The sequence below is a fragment of the Neolamprologus multifasciatus genome, chromosome 10 (genome assembly GCF_963576455.1).
Source record: "Neolamprologus multifasciatus chromosome 10, fNeoMul1.2, whole genome shotgun sequence".
Lineage (NCBI taxonomy): Eukaryota > Metazoa > Chordata > Actinopteri > Cichliformes > Cichlidae > Neolamprologus > Neolamprologus multifasciatus.
In genome coordinates, this window is record NC_140448.1 from 9,087,219 (window position 1) to 9,113,258 (window position 26,040).

Here is a 26,040-nt window from a genome sequence, read left to right on the forward strand (position 1 = left end):
AATCTGGTGGATTTGTTGTGAGAGGAACTGACTGTTTTGTGAGCCTTTTCCACAGTAGGGCGGAGTGTTCATGGCACTGCATCACACCTTTGAGTTTTAATTACTAGGTGAGGATTAACGATGCTTCACCCGTGGTGCTAATTACCATACCTTCTTTATAACACCTTTCAGCACATTCATGCCTGTCCTCTCTCTTTCCACTGTGACTCATGGCTCTATCTCCACCCTTTTGGCAAGTCCCCCACAAACACACATGAACGAAACTCAGAATTAGCATGCCAAGCAGAACAACAATACAACTCTTTTAAAGCTTTTTAGAGCATGTTATATCATCCAGAAAACAGCCTCTGCACTCTCAAACAGTAATTTCGGTAGTGTTGAATCTCTCTAGGCCTTGTAACTATCCCTCGCTTCCAATTTCCTCACTGCTGCTCTCCACTGTTATCAGGGCTGTCTCCATTCACACAAGTGTTTACAGCAGGCTCTCCCTGCCTTATCTTTCATCACACCTCCTTCAGGACAATGTGCAATACAGCAACTCAAGCAGAATAACAGAAAAATCATGTACGACTAGGTGCAGCATAGTGTACAGTAAGCAGAACCGCATGTGATTTTCAGAGAGCTAAATTGTTTGCACATATATGGCAATATTATCATGTTGTGTTGTTGAAAAGTATATATTACTTTTACATTAGATGTAAATGTGAACATTAAATAAATGAGAAGATGCCATTATTACTTTTTCTAGTTCAACACAAAATTCGTTTATGTATTATCTAACAAAAGATGCTCTAGCAAATGTTTTCTAATATTACATTTGCTGTAGAGCACGCTCTCATTATCCCAAGTGATTACGGTATAAACAAAAATATGATATTGCTGTTCCTGATTTAGTCTGCTCTGTGAAAAATGCAATCATACTCACAAACCTTGGTGACAAAAGAAAAAATTACAATACTGCTTTCCAAGGTTGTTACAGGGATGCAAGAGAACACTCTCCAGTATTAGTCCCTGCTGCTACTTATTGAACTGTATCAAAACACTAATTACTGATTATGCATAAGAATATCAATTTCTACACTGCTGGTCCAGGTTGGTACTCTTCAATCAAACCTCACAGCTAAAAAAAATAGCTAAAGTTATAGCTATACTTACATAGTTATAAAGTACTTTTACACTCACGCATATTAGAGAAACCAGCACTTCAGAAAATCCTTATCTAGTGGACACATACAGTATGGCAGCTGATCTTACAAGCTTAGTGCATGCCACAAAACGATACAATTCAAGCTTCCAAACATCCCAGGCGTCACGCCAACTCTATCCATCTTTGTTTTCAGCCATGAGTCAAAGGAATTTCTCCTATCCCTTGCGCTCTACACCTAACATTTTGATATTTATCCATCTCCTCTGAGTGACAGAACAGAAGTCATTTGCTCTCCAAAAAAACACTTCAACAGATGCTAATTTAATAATGTGTGGGAGAAAAAGCCAAGAAACAAATGGGGAGAAGGGCATAAACAGCTCCCAGCTGGCAGCAGCTCAGCACTTAATGCTGACATTAAAGCTTTGTCAAAAAAAAAAAAAGAAGCATTGCGTCTCTCCATGAAGTAGATCGTTTTATTTTACATGTTTTCAGTCTTTAAAAAAGTAAGGTGCAAATGGAAAGGTTCATTGTCAGTGGCTGGCTTTTAGAAGATACAGATGCATCTTTGTAAATGTGGGCAGATAAATTATCTTTGATACAGTGGTGTTCAGTGTTTGAGTAATGTTATAAGCTATATGTGCCCCATCAAAATAATAAACATTGATGAGACTCTTAAGTTATGCACAATGTTATTATGCCGATATACTTTACGCACAACATTGCGAAATCACTGTAACTTCAGGAAGCAAAGTTTTCTTTAACATCTCTCATCTTTCTTTTATCCTATTTGCTCTTTAATCCAGCTAAACTGTGTATATATAAATTGCATAACTCGATAAGTGGTATTTTCCTTCATAGGTAAACATTTTCTCTCTCCCTGAGGATGGTGTCTGCTATATCTACTCTCGTCTTACCGTCTGCTACTTCAAGCTGGGCCTTGGCCATGATGCTTCCGGCCACAGTGAGGGCTTGGCAGATGTAGTACCCCGCATCTGAGCGCTGTACAGGAGAGATGGTCAACTCTCCATTCACAGACACAGACACACGGCTGTCTCCTTGTGCTTGCTGACTGGGGAAAAGAAGATCCTATTGGGAGGGACAGTGGGGAGAAACATAAATAAACTAGATGATGTACTCGTTTAGTAGCACAAAGGTTTGGTTCATATTAACACAATAGCATCACACAGTTGATGTAGATTTGTCAGCTCCACATCCATGACACAAATCTCCTGTTAAACCACAGTGCAAAAGTGCTCTGTTGGATTGAGATCTTGTGACTGTGGAGGCCATTTGAGTACAGTGAACTCTGTTTAATGTTCCAGCATCCTGCTGGAGGCAGCTATCAGAAGATGGGTATACTGTGGTCATAAAGGATCGACATGGTCAGCGAGTAGACTCAGGTAGGCTGTGACATTTAAACAATGTTCAGTTGGTACTTAGGGCCCCGGTGTTTGTCAAGAGCATACCTCACAAACCATTACACCTGCAGCCTGAGTTACTTAGCCAAGGATGGATCCTGCTTTTATGTTGTTTATGCCAAATTCTGACCATACAAGCTAACTGTCCAGGCAGAAATTCACACTCATTAGACAATGGAATAACAGTGTTATCCAAAATTGGACAATGTTGAGCCCGTGAAAATTGTAGCCTCAGTTTTGCGTTTCTCTGATGTGGTCTTCTGCTGCTATACCCTGCTTCAAGATTCAAAATGTTGTGCATTCAGTGATGCTCTTCTGTATAATTGCAACAATTGTAACAAAACAACCTTATCTGACTAACTGCTGCCTTCCTTGTCATGTTAGAGGTCTGGCTATTCTACTCTGACCTCTAACATCAACGAGGCATTTTTTTCTCAAAGAACTGCCACTCACTGGATATTTTTGGATCATTCTCTGTAAATCCTAGAGACAGTTATGTAAGAAAATCCCAATAGATCAGGGTGTTGTTGCTATTCCAGCCTGTCTGGCACCAAGAACCATGCTAAAGTCACTTAAATCGAATTTCTTCCCCATTCTTAAGCCTGGCTTGAACTTCAGCAGGTCATCTTGACCACGTCTACAAGGCTAAATGCATTGAGTTGTTGACATGATTAGATTAGATATCTGTATTAAAGAGCAGATCATGTTCATGTAATTAAGTGGACTGAGTGAGTGTTCTGACAATGCTCGGGTCATGTGTTTAGCTCCCCAGTGGTCGAATATGATGATACGCACTATTCCTGATAGTTATAGTTATTATTAATTATTTCAAAATGATTCTTCCGACCAAAACAACATCAACACATGCTTTCAATATACTTGAATATTCACTCCCCTGTGTACAATTCGGTTAGAAAAGTGGGTCAATGTCTCTTTCCTACAAGGTCTGAAGCTGTTTACCACAAGAGTGCTAATTCTACTGTGATAACCTGAAGTCATGGTCATAAAACTGAGGCATCAGCGTTGTCCATTTCTGCACCCTAGGCAGACAAGCTGATGGGCAGGAAAGGACATTAGCCTGCTTTCATTATGTCTAATGACTCTAATGCAGTACATGACATTGTCTCTTGCTAAGTGAATTGGCTAGTCAGACCAGTGTAGATTGATGATAAATGACCACTTCATTATATGCATGTGGAACAGAACCACACTGCTTACCATTGGCTTGTTCCATTTAGTCAGATTTTGACCATTTTATGAAAAATTATTATGATAGTTGTGTAATCGATGCCTGTATAGGAATGCAAGCCTAAAAGAGACACGCACACCACCCTACAAAAAAATAAAAATAAGTACATATCGTTCAAATCGCAGTCTTTATCCTTACCTGGCTCCCTTCTCTTTGCCAGAAGACAGTGGGTTGAGGTTTTCCTCTGGTCTCACAGGGAAAGGTTGCTGTTCGTCCTTGAGCGACTATTTGGTCACGGGGACGCACCACAAACTGAGGTGCCTCTGAGTTTAAAGGCAAAATAAACCATAAAACAACTGCAAAGCAATTTTACAGAATTCTGATTGTGTTTTTTAACAGGACTCCAGTTAAACTTTCAAAGTAAAATCCATAAACTGAATGTCCAGCTGCTAATTAAAGGGATTCATGCACTGGGTTTTACTCACTGAAAAGCTATACAGCTAAAATGAGCTAAATCCAGCTGCCAAAGTATCAGAATATTTAATAATAACTCATTAGAGTGCCCATATATCTTCATTTTTTTCTAAATAAGGCACATCTCACATATCTGTAACTCATTTTATTTCTTGTGACATGGTAAATTTAAGGACTGCGGGGATAAATCAGTGATTGACTAAAACAACCTATATATGCATGTCTAAAATTAGTTTGATGGTTGCGTTTGTGGAATGCCAAAACGGTACATGCATACTGAACAGGTGTGTGATTAAAAACAAAGAGCAGCGCATGCACAATGGGATCAGCTCTTACTTACCAACGGGGCGAGCTGATGACACAACAATGGTGTGAGTGAGATTTACACACAACACAGAGAGAAGGAAAGCAGAGGAGTAGAACAGAGGGACAGAAAAAAAAAAGAAATTAATGAAAATCAGAGATGAATGAGATGGAGTTGGGTTTCCATCCATGAAACTCAGGGACAGGGAGGGTAAAAATCAGTCACCAAAGCAGGTGATGACGTGGACCTTAAGGAAATAGTACCTTGTTGGTGTTTGTGAGATAAGAAACTGATGGCAAAAACTGCTGAACAGTTATATCGCTAATGATTTATCAGTTTTAAGACTAACAGACTTGCAAACTTAATAGATCTGTTGGTAGATCAAAAGTCATGTAAATGAAATGGATCATTGATGAGAGCGGGCTGATTAAAGATGAGATATGTTGTGTACATTACGTTGTGTTTTCTATGGATTTGTTGTTAAGAAGTTAAGAAGATAATTTTAGGTGATTCAAAATCAGCTGCACTTGGTTTCCTTTCTTCTGTCATACATACAGTCTGTTCTATGATCAAAGTGTCAGCTGACATTTAACATGTCCAAAGTTTAAAATAAGAAGGTCAGAATATGTGCTGAGGTAATGTAATCCTTTTTTTGGTTATGTTTTGTTAAGAAAGTTGGCTTAAAGTGAGGGAAGGGGAGCTAAACCAGCTCATTTTAGGCAGCGGAGAAAATACACCAAGGACAAGTACAAGAAAAATAAGGATTATTTTGATGTTTGAGTCACGTGAAGCTACATCAGTAGAGTCCAGGATCAAAAATGTGGAGTGTATGCAAATGAGTATCCCTTTTAGCTCTGTCAACAATGTTTTTTCATACAAAAAAGAAGGAAAGAGAAAAACGAAAAACGGAGATAATGTTATTGGTCTGAATTTGGCTTAATTTTTGCTCGAGCTTTTCAAATATAAAACAGCTTCTTCCCACTGATAAGGTGTAAATATGGAGTGAGTGGCTGGATGGAGAATTAGCCCCCCAGGAGAGGTCATAAAAGTTCACTTAAAGCTGGTAAGATTGTTCATATCTGGCGCCTAGCTGGAGATCTAGAGCAATCAACTACATCAGCCCACTGTATGAAAGAAAAGCTGAGGCCAGGCCTAGCCTTTCAGCAGGGGGGCAATAATGCTCATAAAGTGGGCAATAAAGGACTGATTGTCCTGTGGCCTGCTTTGGGAGATACAAAAAAAAAAAATATTAGGGATGGGTTATGAGCTTTGCCAAGTGTGAGTCCACAACCAGTTACCCACCTCTGATAGTCAGATAGGCGGAGGCCTCCGCTTTACCCACACGGTTCTCTGCGAGGCACATGAAGGTTCCCTGATCAATCATGGATGCTTTCTTTATCCTCAAAAGGAAGTCGTCTTTTTCATATCTAATGTCATACCTGGTGACAGAGAGGAACAGTGACAGCAAGTCAAGTAACATCCCCAGCTGATTTAATAAAGCTGGAAGCATGATAACGGTTATATGCAAATTAAAAATCTCACTTTTAAAGTGTAGTGTAAAAACAACAAACAAACAATGATATCAAATTGCTGTTGTATAAACTACCGTGTGATGTTTTAGATGGAAGCTTTAAACGGGTTGTGTCTTTTTTTTTTATACATTAAAGGCAGACTTTCTAAGGCAATTTCTACAGTGCTAGAAAAAGGGAAGTAATTATATTGCGATGAATGCATGGCAAAATGAAAGGTGCTTTCAGCTGGAACCCTGACTGTTCCACTTTTTCAATATTTATAATGACGAACCACCCACTGTGGTGTGGGCTGTGCAGTATACTTACGTGTGTGTGTGCCTAAGTGTATGAGTGTGGAAAAGAGCAACGAAAAAAGACAGAAAGGCAGAGGGAGAGAGAAAGAGAGGGAGGAAGAGATAGACAAACAGTCTGAGAATAAGGGAGTGGCATAGTCTGACAAACAGAGTATGATGAATGAGCTGAGCAGTAAGAAATGACTAATTCATAGAGATGTTCCATGCATCAGTGTGTATCCACCAGTGCAGCATACTGTAAGTCAGCATCACTGAAGTTAGAGTGAGAGAAACATCTAAGCTACCAGAGTTTAGATAAGTGCCTCATAGGGGCTACAGACAGAATGAGTAAAGGAGCAAGGAGTCGGGCTCTCCCTCTCTCGGGTCCCTTTTGGCGTGAGCGATCCTGTGAAATTGTCTAGCCAGCCATACTGATTCAAAGATGGGAGACAAGTCGAGCAGAGAAATGGCACAAGGGGTGAGAAAAAGTCACATCAGAAATAGCTCTTCCAAAGGGTGTGGGCAGAATATCGATGGGAGTTGTGGGGTCTGTCCAGAGTCTGGTGAGGACTCCATTCACAGCACATCCCTGACCCAGATACAGACTTCCCAGGAGGCTGGTGGGTTTCGGAAAAGAATGAAAGAAGTTGAAGGAGGGAAGTGAGGCGAGGTAGGCCTGAAAGTAGGACATGTTTCTGGAGTCAGGGGGTACTGAGGTACAGGGCATAACATAGGTAAGCAGACAGACTGCCAGACATAGACAACTGATTGCCACCCTAACTCAAAATATAATCTAACACAGAGGCACTTTATAGCGTGTTAATGGCTTACACCATGTTTATTTCTTTTTAAAAATAAAGCCATTAAACAGCATTCATTTCGACATGAATAATCACATTTTTGTATAAAAAAGATGAACTACTATGTTTCGGCTAAGGAAAACATACCCTTCAATGCTTTAATTAACTAATATAGCTGATTAATTTCGAAGCAGCTCCAAAAGTAATTGAAAACATCTCCAAGAACAAAACCTATAATTATTTTTGCATTACAGCTGCAAAATTGAATCTCAGAAGCAGTTCAGAGAAACAAATAAACTAGTTAAACAGTCATAACTATAGACTGCTGTTGCAATTAGCATAATTGCAGCGTACCTAGTGCTGTACTGGCTGATAGGCTGATAATATTTATAATGAAATAGTTTAGACAGAATGCTTGCCATGGTTGGTTTTTTTATTTAATTAAATGTAATTGTCTGTTACAGTTTGTGATAAAAATCTGATTCATATCACATCTTGTAAAGTCCTTGAAAAATGTCTGAAATGACGAGCTGATGTAAGTTACATACTTCAGACAATGACAATTTATCAGTCTTCAGACTTCAAACTTCAGTTAGAGAAATGTAGTGACTGAATCACACTGTTTCTATGCAGAGATCATATATTAAAAGCATATAAAGCATAAGACAAACAATGATAGGTTAATAATAACTTTTTAAAATGAATACTCCTATGTGATACACGAACTGATGCATATGATGTGGCCTAAATGTGTGGAACAAATCGCAGAAAGACTACATATTATAAAGCAATCCATTGCAAAATTATCATAAACTGAATTAAAACATGACATGATTAAATAAACACCATTACAGCTGAATATCCAGTTAGGCCATTGTAGTTCGTTTCCTTTATACTATAGACAGTATATAGGATCCTATTGTGTTTCTTTTAGTGCATTTTGTGCCACAATTGAATTGTACAAAGCTGGCATTAGTAAAAAGAACACAAGGACAGACATTCATGTGTTTTTTGGCCGAGGAGTTCAAACAGCAAAAAAATGAGAATCTCTGCAGCTAATAAATTATTTTTTGACAGACTAATTAAAGTCTCCCATGAGTAATACAGTATGTTAAAACTTCTTTTCCTGATGGGACTCATTAGCTCTCCTCAAACATTTATCTATTATCGTTTTAGCATCGATACACATTCACACAAACGCGCACATGGCACACAGACGTGCACTAAATACATTCAGTCACAGTCCTCACCTGCCACGAGTAATATCCACATCCTCTTTTTTCCATCGCAGCGCAGGCGGCGGGTCACCGTGGACTTGACACCTGAACTCTACGCTCTCGTCAACTAAGACCACCTGGTTCACTGGCCGTTGCACAAACACTGGTCTTTCTGGATGTCGGCAGGAAAGATAATACAGAGGAGAAATTTACTTTTGATATACTGGTTAAATGATGTAGGTGGCAAAAAAAAGAAGAAGCTATAATCTATTATTTTCTGAACCGAGCATATGTGCGTGTCAGACTTCTTACCAAAAACTGAGAGCTGAGCTTTTTCACTATCTCTCTCCCCAACCATGTTGGCTGCCACGCAGACATAAATCCCTGAATCACTCTTCTTGGTATTTGAGATGGTCAGCTTTCCTCCACGGACCTGAGGAAGAAAAGGCACCTGTAACTAGAATGAACCGGTTCAATGCAAAGTCCTTTACCCCCGTGACAGTTCCGGGTTAATGTGAGTAGCTGAGTATGTGATTTAGTGTATAGGTCCTGAAACAGCAAAGGAGTCCCCTCCCTAAGGGAATTAACCTACTGTGATCCTGTCGTCCTTTAGGTCAAGACGAGTTTTATCTTTCCTCCAGAAGGTGGTTGGTTCGGGGTGCCCACGTGGCGGCTGACACTCAAAACTGGCAGTCTCTCCAACTGCCACAACCACGTCCTGTGGATTCTGCCTGAAGTCATCACGCAACACTTAGAAATGTAAAAAAAGAGAGCAAGGATCGTTACCATTTCTTTAAGAAAATCTACTTCAGGTCACTAGTTTAAATTTTCATTCAGGTTCAGCTGTTCCATTATGTGAACCAAAAATTACCTTTAAGATTGAGCTGCCACAGGCTAACAGAACTCTATGACTCTTTTTTTGTAATTTAAGAGTTCAAAGATAATTCTGTCAAGTAGACTGTCGCAGGAGACAATCGCCCATCTGTCTCCGATAATACAGTCATCACTCTGAGGGCATACTGAATGTATGGGCTCTGCAGATAAATGCAACACCATGTATATATCTAGGTGGGGTTAGCAGTACAATGTGTGAAGGAAAGACACACCGAAACACAGAAAGAGACATGAAAGCAAAGCACAACTATTAAAGACACACAAACAGGCAAGTCTAGATAAGAAGTAAAGTAAATGATCATGCATTAAAAATTTAAACTGTAATAAGTCTGACTACTTGAGGCTGAATCACTCAGTGTAAAAGTACCTGATAAAAGCAAGTGAGCTACACTCTGGTAAGTGCACAAAAGACATTGGCATACGGACATAGACATCAGCCTATACTAGCAATGATGCAGTCAACATTGAAATACCTGATTGGGTGAGGTGAAAAACTTTGATCATCTTGCTACAATGCAATGCTATCCTTTGAGTAGAATCTACACAAAACAACCCTGATTCCATGAGGTCACCTACAGCCTAGGGGATGCAAGGCTCCACAGCTAATGGGCTAGTGCTGGACACCACAGTATCCTCCTCAAACTAAACACACTCAGCAGGTTCAATCTCAGGGTACCATGAATTATCCTGGCACTTTAAAACTAATTTTTCTAGAAAACTTTGATAGTAAAGTACACACTGGCCTGAAATTCACCGGGTCCCTAAATCATTAAAATTCATATTCTGTGAATTTTGAATACTCCAAAAGCAGCCCAGTAAAAACATGAATAACTCTCTTCATAAGTTTAATAGCCAGAACTTACTATTTACTCACTTGCTAATGAAAGTTCATGAAAATGGATACTATGGCTCAAAATGATATTAGGCGTCGGTGTGTTATGGCTATGGTGAAATCAGGCACCTTGAGATGATTGAAAATATTACTCTTCAATTCATTATTGTGTTTATTTTATAACACTACCAAGCTGCATCAAAGGCTGCACAGTGGTCTCTTAAATAATTCAAACAGTTATTTAACATTTTCTTATACAAAATTGATGATTTTCAATGTTTTATGAAATTCATTATAATCATACTTACATTTCCAGTAATATTTCTTGACATAAAATATTTATTTATTTTTTCTCTTTCTGAGACCTTGGATGACAACAACGGTTGGTAATGGGCCCGAATTTTTCAGCAGACACAGGGTCAAACTTTGGTTTCTTAAAAAGAAGTTGAAACACTGCATATAGGAGTTAGGAGAGGTAGTGCAAATAGTGACTGGGGATACCAATTAGATCAGACTCTGTTGGTGGATGTCTATGAAAAAACAGGAGAAGGAACAAGGCCAGATTTAGAACTAAGGACAAAAATTTGTTTCAAAACAACATCTTTAACAGAGATGCTCATGTTATACTTGAAGTTATACACTGACATGATATGCTATGACACCTGGATGAAGTATGGTGGTTAAAAAATATGGCTTGTTTATTCTAATTTTCTGTCTAGGGAGCTGTAGTTCATTAGAATGCCATTCATGAGCACATTCTCCTTTCTTCCTCTCTTGTCAACATTTTAATTTACCCACGGCAGGGATATCTGCTCTTGATTTTGTGTGTTCAAAGGATCGGAAACATCAAGGATTGTCAAGTAAAAACCATGCATTTTGAACAGATGTATGTGATAGCCGCTGCTAAGTTAAAGGTTAATGCTTCAAAAACTCCCCAGTTCTGTCACAGTTGTTTTCCACATATCATTTTTAAAACTTGTTTTTTTTAACTAACCACAGGATTGACTGTACTGTAAGCCATCACTGAAATAACAGTTAAAAATAGATATCATGATCTGGTTCATGCAATGAGCTGTTGCCTCTTTACATTAACAGCTTTTGACGTCTTTTATTTATTTATTTTTTTAACAAGTCTTGCTCTAGGCCTGTTTTAAATGACAAAGTGTGCTGTATGGCAACAATGATGATTTACAAAATTAAAAATAAATAAATGAATAAAGGGAAGTTCTCAAATTAAATAACTGTCTGTTGTTTAATACAATTCTGCTGTTTCTAATTTTCAGTGAGATGAATTAATGAAAAACTAGAGCACTTTATCATATCCCACACTAGATGATAGCCTGTGTTTGCTTTTCATCCACATTACTGCCATAAGCTATTCTGCTGATATACTGTAACATGAATTCCAAGTCCCAGAGGACACCTCTAGTGAAAAAGCAAATCAGGAAGGAGCCAACAGCCCTTTTGGCCTAACTGTCAATCACATCCAGTAGCTAGAGTAAATGAGCCTCAGTTGCAGACACTACTTTGGCACAGACATATGCCTAGCTGGCTGTCACGTTGTACTATACGCTTACTGACCCATTCCATGAAGGCAACACTGCACTCATCCAGTCACACAACTGCTTTCCTGTTTTTGTGTTGTCACATCAGAGATGCTTCTCTAACAGCTTGTCCCAAGAGACCGTGAAACACACAGGAATAACTGGAAAACCAGTTAGTTGAAGATGAAGTGAAAACCCAATTACAAGAAGTAAGGCAGGGGAAAAGGCAGTCTGCCTTAAACAAAGGTTGCTGGTTTAATGTAATGGTGGAGTTTATAACTGTCACACTATACTGGCAATACACTAAAAAAGAAACATATTCTAGGCATGATGTCTGGTGTCAGATACTAATCCATTATCAGCCACTTGCAGCTATACACTATCTAAATCTAAAGTACCAAATTCTCCCTGTCTCAGTGTGAGCTTGGTCGAGCAGCCAAGAGCCGAAATGTGGAGGTCACAAGTCCAAGAGGAGTTTTGAAATATGAAGCACATTTATTTCTTCTTCCAAAAGACACAAGAAAACATATTTCTAGCCAAACCCTCTAGCCAGACACCAATTCAAAATGCAACTAACATAATCTCTACTCTACTTTAATCCTATCTGGTGCATACCAGATAAAGAAAGAGTTTCTTGCACACACACAAAAATGCTCAATATTCACATAAAAAGCACTTCCAAAGCAATTTACAACATCTATCTATATTGACAATTCCCCAAATGCAAGTAAATATCATTCAAATAAATATATCAATACATCTAAACAGTAACACTAAACACCCTTCTAACTAATACGCACTTGATATTACTCTCCAGGAAATAATAAAAGACTGTAGTGGGCCTAGGCTTCTGCTTGAACATATCGAGACTGAGGGAGAGGCAGAGGTAAATTTGTATAATGGATGGATTACATTGTAGTACTTGTGTGCCAGTAGCTGGGCAGCAAATATCTGTGTATCAATTACTCCCATTATTAATAGCAATGCTCTGTGGTAACTGAATATAACTAGCAGCTACATTCTGATACACTGTAACTATTGTCTCTGGGCTATTTTTACTACTTTGATGCCACACATGATTTAAAATAACAATTTATCTCTTGATTTACCATGAATGAATGAATGAATGCCATGAATGGTGCACACAATCGGTTTTATCTAAATAGTTTTGGAAGAGAGTAACTTACAATTTCTTGATGATGGGCTACTGCAAACTTGAAATTTGGTCTCATTAATAAAGGTTGCATAGTTACAAATTGTACATTTTAAGGCGCAGCATAGTAGTGCAGGGGTTTGCACTGCTGCTGCATTGTAAGCAGGTTCTTGGTTCAATCACCTGTCAGTGTCCAGTTACTCTGGCTCCTTCCCACAGTCCAAAGATATCTGAATTAGGTTAATTGTTGATACTAAACTTTGTGACGTGAGATACTTAAAGTGTATGAGTAAAACCAGAGAAGTGCTATGTAAATGCCATTCTGTGAACATTATCAGACTATACAAAAAACAAAATAATAAAGCCCAGCAGTCTGACTGCTGCTTTCTCTCTGATACACTGAAGTAAATCTGTTTTCTTATACAGGAGAGATAAGATTGTCACAGTACACAGACTCAGTCCTGTCTATTTCAAATTATTTTGATTCCCTAAGAAGAAAATTGTTCTTTCTGTATGTTTCCAGAATTTTCCATGCTCACTTATTCTCTGTGCAAGGAAAGAACATTTCTACACAGATATTAGTGACACCCACTGAGAGGTCTAGGCAGGTTTCTGTGAGTGCTAAACTCAAACTTATGCGAGGAATAAGGTTAAGGTGATGTTAATCTGTTGATCTTAAATGTGGAACCCCTGTGGAGGCAGCATCCATGCGTAGGCTGTTGTCAGATGGTAATTATTTCAGATGGTGGGCTGCCACCACTGCCTAATGTTGTCTGATTGAGTACTGCTCAATTATTCAAACAAGGCATTCAGAGGACTCACTCATTTGCCAGTTACATTTATCAAATCAGAAGGAGAGTGACTTGTAAATGGGCTTCACTTCGTGGCACAATGGGTGGTAAAAATATGTGACAAGGTAGAAGTGTCTGAATACAAATAACTATACAGAGGCTCATTCTATGACTAATAGAAAAAGGGTGGTAATGTGGCAGTTGTAAATTCTGAGATATTCCATCTCACTGTTTTGATTTCTTGAGACTCTCTACAGGCTCACTCTACAACTGAATTTCATTACAGCATTTCACCAGCACATCAAATCTGTGAAGATCCCACTTGAGCACTGGATGCATGTTGCTCAGTTTGCAAGCTGCCCAGACGACTCAGAAATAAAAAATCATCTCCATTTTGTCACAAGTACATGGATTTAAAGCAGTATTTATTAACTTACAGCAGGTGATGTTTCAAAACATGCCTTGCTCTATACAGACAGGGCATTTATTAGACGCTGCATTATCTGGTACAACTGCTGTCTCATGTACCCATTAGGCATGCATACATTTACTGCAGTCTATCTCCAACAATGCATATCAGCTTAATATTAGTCATAATGCATCCCTTCTGAAAACAAAATGCAATGTTGATATTTGTATTTTAGCTACACCCATCTATAAAACTACTGAGATATTTTGCTAATTTCAGGGCTCACATAGCATGCTAATAAACTAAAAGGCGTGCCGGGATACTAAAAGGATTGCAGTGCAGCAATTCTATATTTAGCCAAAGTCCTTATAATGTCTCTGATATAGGTAAGGTTGATAATGTTCACTTGAAACCCACAAAGTAATGTTCACACAGACAAGTCTGACTAATGAGAGTAGCTGTTCATTAACCTTAGGTGGCTGAATGTTCTCTTTTAAATTCCTCGAGAAAATACAGTAGAATTTAGTGCAGATAACTTTTTCCATGGTGCAAAAATCAGTTAAATTCAATTTTATTAATATAGTGCCAAATCACAACAGACACCTCAAAGTGCTTCATATTGTTAGGTAAAATACCTGTTATACCCACAATACCAGACCACTAGATGAGTTCAAATATACAATTTAGAAACAGCAACTGCACTGAAAGCTGTTTAGAAATGCATTTAGCCTTTATTAGTCATGAATCCATAACGAATAAAAAAATATTTTATTAAGAAAAAGAGCAGCTCAATTAGATAGCTAGATAGGTGAGGTAATGATGTAGATATGTAAACTGGGAGGTTTATTCTGCGTATTTAAAATATCTGAGAAAAATCTTTCAGGTCAATGTAAGAAAATGCAGATTACATTTTTTAAAAATCATTGTGGACCTGCTAGTCGAGTCATTTCAGAGCAGTAATTAATCATAAAAGGCATTTGTACAATATACACAGTGACGGATGGTGACTGTGTATATTTAAATTACAAGCAAATTAACACAGGGAGAATTCTGTGTCTCATTTCCTAACATATAGTGTTTAGAGTGCCTTTATGAGTCAATGTTATATAAACTGCTTGAGGTATAGCAGCGCTATACCTCAGGAGCCAAAAGAAAACAAATATGTGCACAAAGTATATGACTAGTGAGGAAAGATGAAGATAGTAACATCTGAGTTGTTGTGTGTAACAGATGGCTGGATTTCCATTTGGGACTCACAGATGCGGTGAAGAAATGAGGTGCTTCATGTAGACAAAGCTTGACACATACAGTCAACATATTATACATTCAGGTTTAAACAGCATATCAGCCTTTATTTATAGAAATTGTTATAGCAGCTCTATTTCTGTGAATACATTGTATTTGAGCAGAAGGAAAATCCTGCTATTGTACAGCCTTTTGCAGTCAATGATCCAGTGTCCACGAACAAACTACAGCCGTGCCATTTCTTGTGACAGAGGTCTACTACATTTTTGTTTTCTTTTTCAAGTTTGCTTGAGGTTTGTTTTTGTTTTTTTGAACAAGATAGCCTGTAGGGACATGTCATGTTCTCAGCAGCAGTCAAGGATGTCCCATATCTGTCACATGCATAATATCTACACTGACATACACGCACATATACACATAAACAAACAGAAAAACAGCTGCCCTGTTCCTATATCACAAACTGTGCTGATGACCATAACACATCATCACTGTTCAAGAGATAGAAACAGAAACCAAGACAGTTATGCCAACACGCACTCAGGGAACAGGGACAGGGAACATGGAGTCAAGAAGGCTATTTGCATTGGGCATTTTTTTTTTGAATAAATAAACAACTTAGCATGTCTGTGCCCTAAAAAAGTCATCAGTAATCAGTCAGGACTAAGATCAGCAGGGAGATGAGGAACATTTACACAATGTCCCCTGAGGCTAACAGCCCAGTACAAACGTGCATTACCTATTATATTTCTGGCTTCCCAACAGGAAGACACAACATGAGTAAATTAAGCCCCCCTTCTTTATATAAACAACACGGTAGCCTGAATATAGAACTATATACAGTTGAATTTCTGCCATAATTGCAAGGTGTAAGAGTATCGATGACATCAAATGTAGCAGAAAATAATAGACTGCATTGGCTTGAAACCTTATTGGTATCTCTACACACTTTCCAAGTATAATTTGTATTCCTGACAGCTCCTTAAATATATATGTGAAAATCTTTATTTAATTCAACTATACTTATTAGTGCACATTACTATTAAGTCCAATTATGACCCAATTTTATTTCCATTCTTGCAACGTGAAATATAGAGGGGGAAGACCAGGAGGTACATAGTAACTGAGGTCAGCAGCCTTCAAAAGTATGTTCAGACAGCCCTAGCACCGCTTTGCTTTGCTTTTTTGGCATCATTAGTGTCAACACCAATTAGTGTCAATACGAGAGCTGAAAATAGATGAACGGTGAAATCTGTGTACGCCTGTGGCAACACAAAAATTTAGCAGAGTTTTAGATGCATTTTAGTTTTCACTTTGACTTTAGCTAGCACAGGCAGAATTTAGTGAATGCTATTTTGAATTGCTGTTTGTTCAAACGCTCCTTCTTAGCTTCATTATTAACCACAAAAGGACATTTTACTTTTCCCCTCTTTGCAACCAGATATGTGACACACACGACCACAGGGCACATTTTACCCATATCTTTACTCGTAACCTTTCTTTCCACGGAACGTTTGAGTGAGAGTTTACACCTCACGCTATAAAATAGTCATTATGAAATCTTTGGCCTTTGAGTTAGGAACCAGTCAGCCACCGTGAAGGGTTAAGAATAAATGCCCTATACCATTGTCATGTTTAATTAACCTCCGTTCTCTTGTCGTGTAAAGTAAATTGAAGTTGTGGATGGTATAGGAGGAATCACCCCTCCTCCCATTACCCACTCCCTCATCTCTCACTTGCTTTGCCTCTAGTTACTGTAACAGCATTCCCTCGGACCACATTTCCACATCTATAATTAATTACTCCTGTCTGCATGAATTTCTTCGCAAGAACACATTCCTTTATCTCTAAGAGTAACCTATGTAAATCTGCTTCTCCCTCCTCTCCAGAGTCACAGTTTCAATCTCATCTATATAAACTGCTAAATCCAGATGCACTGCTGTTTGTACAGGAGTGTTCAAACATTTTTGTGTGGACTTAGTTTGTGAATTTGCATTAGGATGGGTAGGAATTAATTTGCACTTAATTCCTACCCATTCTTCCCAGTGTTCTATCTTTCTATTTGGTATCTAAAGATAAAGAAACCTGCCTTGATACTTTACTATTAGTTATTGGAGAAAGAAGAAAAGGAGAGAAAAAAATGGAAGAAAGCAAGATATATAAAAGGTCAATCGCAATATTTTTTTCTCAAAAACCATGGGTGTCATAGACCCTTAGAGCAATATATTGAAGAAGTACAACATGAGCGGAAAATTGAGTCAGGGATCAGAATCTCACATTTGATTCGCCTTGTTTCACTAAAGCAGTGGTCACCAAGGGGAAGAAACCTTACTTGCAGGCACTAGTTATATCTAACTGAATTTATGCACCCTGCTGTGTTTTATATTCATCATTGTTAGTATCATCACAGTACTGCACAGGGTAAAAACAAAAGCTATTGCAGGCTTTTAAAAGTTAAAATGGCTTGATCTTTTCTAGCAACCACTTTTTTCTCTTCACTTTTCTGTTCACTACAACCTTGTTCACTGTCTTCTGTTTATACCAGTAGAATATATGCAATTTCCAAGCTGTCTTGAGTTATGTGGGAAAAACTGAACTAAAAAAAAGTCAGAGAATATCAGAAACAGAAAAATCCAACTGAGATGCCATGATCTAAGCACCTGCACAATGATGTCCACCAGAGATAGTAGTAGTAGCCTATATATAGAAATATATGATTGAATTTGAATAAATTATTGGAACAACTATGTAGGGCACAGCTCCTCAACTACAGCTGTCATTCAACACAAAAAAGAAAACTAATTAATATGATAATCTCAGTCAAACACATTAACTGATGATATATGGGAGGTTTTGTTACTTTGATTGCACGGATTTGACCTTTGATCTCTAAATGAGAAAATTAACTGAATTAATCAAATATATATGAAGGCTGGATATATAACAGGCTATGAGAATATAAACTGTTAGTCTGTAAAAATGCATCTACATACCATTTCTCATTCAGGTCTCTGAGTTCTCATCTCTGAATCTGAATACGTAAATTGTAATGTTTTGGCTATGGCCATTTTGAAATTTTGGAGTCAGATTCAGACAAGAGAGTAAAATGCCAAGTCATAAGCTAACGGGACCTAGCTTGGTTAGCAAACTGTAACCACAGACTGAATGGATGCAATATACGGACACAGATATCTGCTAGTTAGAAACAAAACCCAAAAATGCGCACTACACTTTTATATTAAAGATTCTCCCAAAACACCACAAACATGGGACAGAAGATGAATTCTGTGTCTCAAATTAGCCAAGGGAAACTTAGCAGAAAGCTAGCAGCTAAGCTCTTTAACTTGCAATAGGTGAGTTATCAATACTATATAGCCACATGAGACCCTCTTCTACGGGCTTCAAGTTTTCAACAAGGCACAGGACCTTATTATTGATTCTATGCCCTCATTAAAAATTATAATAATAAAAATCATAGTAAAAAATAATAATAGAAAAATAATTTCTCATAAAAATGGATCACCATCAGCAAGCCTAAACTTATTTCTTAGCAGCTAAGAGTTTTGACTAGAATATAGATAAGCTATTTAACAAATCATCAATTTAATAAAATCAACTGAACAGGACAAAATTCAACTTATTTTTCATTCCTTGGTACAAACACAATCACGCCGAACATCTAACATTTACACTGATTTAATAGAGCTGATGAGCTAAAACTGGCTGCCCACAATGCTGATGTATTAGTCAAAACCTCATTTAGCATTTCAAAGTGAAAATCCCGAATGCACAAGGAAGGATAAGAGTCCAGTTATATCTCCCAGTAATTCTTAAGCTTCTCCCACAGCCAACTAGCCTCGATACAAATACTCCCTTGAGCAGTTTAGGAGATTATTCACCACAAAATGCAGTTAATCACATCTATGTACACCTTCTGGTAAGCCCCAGGTCACCAGTTACATACTCTGTATGTACACAGCAACTGGAAGGGAGCAAGTGTTGGTGGCTGATCCATACCTGCTACCTGCAGTACCTTCCTATGATCCCTCTGTATGTCCTCCATCACATAAAGCAGATTAAAAAGCACTATCTATGAGACAAAAGACTTCAGAAAATGCAATCAATTTTTCATATATGACATTTCCATAGAGAGATAGGTATGGAGAATCAGACCAATCTTCCAGTGATAGCCCATCATGGGGTGATCGGTCTCAGCTGAGAGAGGGCGTCCTTTCCTGCATGAACACACACAAGCATATTCATCCACACACAGGGAGGTACATGTGCAAACACAATCACACCTAACTCCTCTATCTTTCTCTCACACACACATAAGACAAATCTGCTCCGTTCATCAACATATTCTTGCTGCTGACATCCACATTTCAATTTCATGTCTCTCTTCATCCTCTGTCTTTTATTTTTCCCCTCACATTCTCCATCTGTGGTACATTTTTGCAAAACAAAACAAAGGAGTTGGCGTCTTTCAACTCTTCAGAAAGTTCTGTTTATCCACGTAACCAGGCATCATTCTGTTTCACAGCAATCTAACCCGTCTATCTCCATCAAACCATGCTCCCTGAATCCCTCCGCATATCCCTCCCTAAACACAAAAAGCGCATGTCATTTTTCACGATGAATCCAGTGGCAAAAATGTAAAACAAAACAGACCAGGAAAATCAAAAATCACAGTTCGTTATTTGAGCAGAGCGTGTGGTGCACTGCTTGACAAAATAACTGTAAATACTGACACGGCTAATCTCAACACAGCTGTTAGTATTAGGTCCTTTAATCCTGGTCCAGATCGGTGATGTGCTCACACTGGCTTGGGGACAGATGAGCAACAGCCACCAGGCTGCCAAGTAGGCTAAAGGCAGCAGACTGGCCTGACGCTCACTTTTCGACATGATAAGCCGGGAATCCGTGAGCCCTGGAGCGGGGCTCTAAAAGCAGTCTTTGTGGTGCATCATACAGCCTTTGACTAAATATCACTCGCCATGCTGCAATCTAACACCAGATCGCTGCAATGTATTTTTTTTACCTTTGATCATGCCTGTTACATACATCTGTGCTGACAGAAATCCTACTTCTGAACGAAAACAGGGGTGCACGACAGGAGTGGCGTACAATTTTTATTTACCTGGTATTATTGTTTTTTTTATTTGTTAATATTAAATTATTAAAAGACAAATAATTTCAGTGTAAACAGCACTGATGTGTCGGGTTGAATTAAAACTATGTAGGAGATACCAATTTAAAAAAAAAAAGATGCTGGAAGCTATGAAGTGGCACTATGCTAATAACAAAAAAATGACAGCTAATGCTCTGCTCAGCTTTAGCTTTCTTCTGAAATTAGTGTAATGTTTTTGTAGTATTATAACAGGAACATCTAAAGTGAATTCTCTTTGAATGTCCTGCAAACCTGTCTCTAACTATGACTGAATAAAGCGACAAACAAATCTGAGCCGCACTTGCTCTCTGAACCATCTATTGTTGATTCATCAGTTGCTTTCTTTCCACTCTTTCTTCCTCTAATTATAGTGTGAATACTAAGTAAATCCTTTTAAGCCTGGCAGTAAAGGGAAAAAGTAAACACACGCTACATATGACGTGCATCAGTACAGTTAGCTCAGATGCTCTTCATATAAAGAAGGATAATACCTATTTGATTTTCTAGTCCAATGTTTCCTCTGATTTTATCAAATCATATTTGTTCATGCTTTCACAATCTGTCAATCACGGCTTCTAACTGACACACTATCACTCACTGGTGAGTGCTCCCTCTGATGAAATGCTGTGCACAACAGAGGGATGGTTCTTTTCCTTCAAGCATCATAATAACCCTTTAAATCTCTGTGAAAATGACTGCTTTGAGAGGCTGACTGTGCAAGTGCTGCACTTCTCTGTTGCTGACATGCTGGAGCCAGTTGCACTGACTTTACAGTCTGATCTGCATACGACGCCGTGTGCCAGACCCGATTGTCTGTGGTCAGGAGAAGAAGCGAGAAAAAGAGACACGGCAGCATCTGTGCCACGTATCTGTAAGAATAAAGGTCATAAGTGTAAGACATGCAATAAATGACTGACAGATGGAAGCACAGACATGGATGCCAACTCAAATTCTCTAGGTACACGGCGTAAGGAAACTGACAATCCTGTCTCAATCTTCTGGATTAGGAAAAACAACCAACACCCTTGCGGCATACACACAGGCAATGCAAACAAACTGTACCCTGTTCTGTACAGCTTCTTTTTTGCACAACTGGAATCTAGAGAGAAACCGTTAAAAGACAGAATTCACTAAAATTATGGCATCCTAAATATATTCTTTAAATTCACTGGGCAGATATTACACCAAATGTATTTTAGATGTAATCTGCAATTGTGAAACTGGTTTATTAACCCATTGGTGAGCCTGTACAATCTTAGTCAGAAAGCCCAGGTAGGAAAATGACAACAAAGATTTAAATCAGCTCTGTAATTGGCTATTAAAAAATACTGCAGGTTTTATATGCCAAAACCAATGAACAGGTTTTCTTTAACTGCCAATTAGTAAATCTTCTAATCTTCTAGGTAAGCGCTCAGATGCTTTGAAATGAAATTTTCAAAAAGAGTAGAAAGTGATCAAATATTATCTTTTCATAACAACGCCATCCTGTTATGATTTGTGGTGTTTTTTCATTCATTTACGGAAAACTATGAGGGCAGTGGATGTCAAAAGAGAAGAAACAAAGTTGTCAATCATGACACGTAAGTTGGCTTTTTATAGTTAATAAAGCAGTATTCAGCCTGTGCTCCCTGCACTACAAAGACTGCACTTATTATTGTTAAGTTGCACCAATTACTGGCTGGCAAAGGCATTTGAGAAAAGCACCATTAAACCCAGCATCCGAAGAAACAGAAAACAGCCGGGTGTTTTCTCTCAGGGAATGTAATTGATGAGACGCTGTGGAACAACACACCCACTGGAGCGTCCAGTCCCTCAGCAAATTATTACTTGGCTTACAGTATGTGCGGCGTCTACCTAGTTGTCATTTCTTATATATCTCCTTGTTATTACATACTTTGACTCATAGATATCAAACATATATAATACTGTGACTATATAACATCTGCTACATAGCTTTAATTTATTTTTGTGTACAAATGTTTAATTGTGCTTAATGTTCATTGTAATTATCGCCATGTTTGGAGTCAAGATTAATGTTTGTGCATTTCAGCATCGCACATCTCCTGGAAGCAGTGATGTGCATAAACAGAGCTGCATTCAAAGTGTGCTCAATAGACAATCTAATCCACACAGCAGCAGGAGAATCGTCTTTCAGACTGACACCATGAGCCTTGAGCATCCACACATTAATAATGCGCTCCCCCCCCTAAATCTTTATATTAGATGCTATGTGTAAATAAATTATTTCTGCATCTCTGAATGAAATCCACAGGGTGAGCAATGTGTAAAAAGTGTCCTTTGCTAAAAAAGCGCAAGCAGTAAGTGGTGAACACTGTCACCAAACAGCAAGGAGGCCTCAGGCTTGAAGTGAGTTTGCATGTTTTCCCTTTGGGTTATATACCTCCCTCTACAGTCCAATGACGTGCACTTTAGGTGACTTGGAAATTATGAATTGCTTGTAGGTGGGAAAGTATTTGTGGTCCATATGTGACAAAGGTAAGGAAAAATTCCCTTTTAACAGCAGTGATCAGGCTCAGAAAGGGAAGCCATCTCCTTCAACCAGATGGGGGTAAGGGGAGGGAGACGGGACAAAAGACACACTGTGGAAAAGAGCCAGAGTTTAATAATAACTAATGATTAAATGTGTATATACAGAGGTGAAGAGCTTAGTGTATCATATGAAGCCTCCAGCATCCTAGGATTATTTCAGGGTAACTAAGGGAGGATTCAGGATCACCTAATCAAGACCTAATTATAAGCTTTATCAAAAAAAAAAGTTTTAAGCCTAATCTTGAAAGTAGAGAGGTTCCACTGAGGAGGGGAAGTTGAAAAGACTCTGCCTTCTATTCTGCTTTTAAATACCCTGAGAACCACAAGCCACCACCCCGAAAGCAAAGTGCTCTAGTCAGGTAATAAGGTGCTAATGATCTTAAAAACTAAACCATAATGCTGAAAGTCCCTTTTTTGTTAGGTTTATCATGCAAGCAGTGACAGCTAAGGACTAACAACTGTTTATCAGTTCACCAATCAAATATTTCAAAAGCTTGATTTGTTGGGGTTTAATTCTGAGAGATCCATGCTCCACTCAGGGTGAACCAAACTTTGGGCAGATCAAATGTTTATGCAACTCCCCTTCATGTGCCTCTAGGTGAAGTTTTTATTTACTTGTAACAGAGAGTTTGAGAGCATACTAAGGAAACTGTTATGGTATTTGGGGTTAGTGTTTTGGACTGTATTAAATGCCAGGTTTATCAAAGCCTGCCTTCCATCATTTAACAAATAGACTGCAGCAGCATGTTTAGTTATAATGTCTACATATATATGGGAAAATGAACATCAGGTGGCAAATACACATAATGTGTATTTGTACTCATGTGACCTGTTTCACAGCTGTGGCTGGTGATTTGACAGCCACATTAATATCACATGCTTTAACTGATTGTGTGTCAGTGTGATAAGTGCCACTCCTTTTGAAAAGGATAAGGCCTGTGAAAATTGACAAATTTCATCAGTAAAAGTCTGCTGAAAACTATTCATGGATGTGCGAGGTGCAGCCAGATAGATTACTGTTGAGTTTCCAATATCTGGAATCACATCTCTGCCCCCATCGGCTTAATGGACTGAATCCTATGGGAACCTTCGCTCCTATGTTACTGCTCTACACCACTTCTGGCTCAACAAAAGCCAAAAATATTACCGTATGAAGGTGAGTAGACTCTACATTCCCTTCGAAAACGAAATTCAAAAGGCTATGATTTATCCTGTAAGCACAAGAATCTTCCTTTGGCGCATGCAAGACCTTGATGAGTCTTCCCCACCTTGTCAGCCATCTGATGTAGGTATTAAACGACCCCTTCATATTCTGGGTGCAAGGAGATAGGGGCAAAGCATAATGAGCTAGGCTATCACATAAGGGTAGGCTTCAATATCTTTCAATTTTAAGGAAGGCTTTCTTCACTATAGCATTTTCCATTAGCTGATTTGTCTTCATCCTATGCAAGCAGTCGGAATTATTGCGAAGCAAACAGTTTTCTTTGTTTCCTTATCATTTAATTGATCAGCGGAACGATCTGTAATAATGAATTGTTTCTGAGCAAATTCATAAATGGCAGAGCGCAGCATGTAGTAACAACTTCATTAGCCGGTGCTTGAGGTTTTATCAAAATGAAATGCTCATCGTAGTGTTACCTTGCATTCACGATCCTATCTATGACCAATCCATCTTAGAGCAATATTTAACAAAAAGAAGACATTCCATTGTAAGCAGTTCCAGCTGAACAAATTCTACCTTAGACCGTGTGTACTTTTCTTTGTTTGAGGAGTATGCATGAATTAGTAATAAGCTCAGTGATCCCCTTGCTGCTAAATAGGTTAGAGGAAAGAATATATAATTATGTATGAGGGAAGATGGAGGTTGTGACTGACAGTTCTACAGATATAAAAAAAAAGGGAAAAAAAGAGAAGAGTTTGTTAATTCTGGATGGGTAGCTGTATAGTTCCAACCTTGGTGGGTGAGCTGTTGAGCACTACATGCCTGAGTTGATCTGCACTGCATCTCACTGTGGCTCACTCTAAAAAAAACTCTCACCCACAGAGAGTTCCCCAACTGTCACATGCCACTGAACCACAGTAAATACAAACACACACGCACACACACAGCATAGCCATTTTCATTAACAGAACCACTGGCACACTCAACCCAGCTGGTCCCTGAGTCGACACTGGAACTGCACATCTGGTGTCAATGCTCTGTTAGAGGGAGGCCATCTGGTTGGGTAGAGGGAGGGGAGACAGGACCAGAGTGGGGAAGTCTAAAGACGTTTGGGGAGACAACAAAAACAGACTTCTCATCGATACTGTGCCATCGGAGGTATGTGCATTAAAAAAAATGGATCTGTTTGTGAGATGTACTACATGCTCTGCGTGCATTAGTTCGCTTCCGAGTAAGAGGATTAGATGTCAAAGTCAGGTTTTTCTCTCGGAGCATTTGGAGCTAATGGCAATGAACAGATAGCTTGTTTAATGGCTCTGACTCTCAGCATAACACACGTCTTCTCAACATGAATAATGCTCCCTCTGTATTGTCCCATGGCTTCCACGAGGAACTTAATATTACATAATACATAGAAACATTAATAATTCTTAAGTGTTTCCATGTGATGCTGCAGTACATTTTTACTTCCCTGTCCTTCTTGCTGTAATGTTTTACGCTATTAAGCGTTGCAGTTCCTACCAGTCTGCTTGTATTAGACGACTGGCTGTTGACAGGATGCCTGTAAAGAATCTAGGACTATATGATATTTACCTATATTGAAGAGATTCTCCCCTTATAGCTGCAAGCGTAGGCCAGTGCAATAACCGTTTATGACAACAAGTTCTAAAGACATTTACTGATGCACAAGTCCAGAATGTATATGAGAGGTCCTGCATTGGTTTGCAAGCAGACAGAGAACAAGTGCATAAGCATTAATCTGTTACTGCCACTTTGCTTACATTATTAAGGACTCATACCACCAGTGTGACAGTGATATAGTCATGCACCTCATTTTTAGGCTTTCGATTTGTGTCAATGTGAGGAGAAAGGTCGGAAATTGACCACCGAAACCTTTGAATGCACCCCAGTAATGCACTTTACTTTACCTTAAAGAACAT

General features: G+C 38.6%; 1 protein-coding gene across 2 annotated transcripts in view; it reads right to left on the bottom strand.

Moving 5' to 3' along the window:
- Positions 1-26,040, bottom strand: part of LOC146509570 (roundabout homolog 2-like) — an 83,512-nt gene that overhangs the window by 28,555 nt on the left and 28,917 nt on the right. Inside the window, exons 3-9 of one of the 2 annotated variants that reach the window (XM_085173931.1) lie at positions 8,946-9,103; positions 8,666-8,786; positions 8,387-8,525; positions 5,835-5,971; positions 4,569-4,580; positions 3,953-4,077; positions 2,062-2,233 (exon numbers count right to left, since the gene is read on the bottom strand). In XM_085173931.1, the coding sequence (XP_085030057.1) occupies positions 2,062-2,233; positions 3,953-4,077; positions 4,569-4,580; positions 5,835-5,971; positions 8,387-8,525; positions 8,666-8,786; positions 8,946-9,103 (864 nt within the window). The remainder of the gene's footprint in view (positions 1-2,061; positions 2,234-3,952; positions 4,078-4,568; positions 4,581-5,834; positions 5,972-8,386; positions 8,526-8,665; positions 8,787-8,945; positions 9,104-26,040) is intronic. The other variant, XM_085173933.1, reaches the window with a different exon arrangement.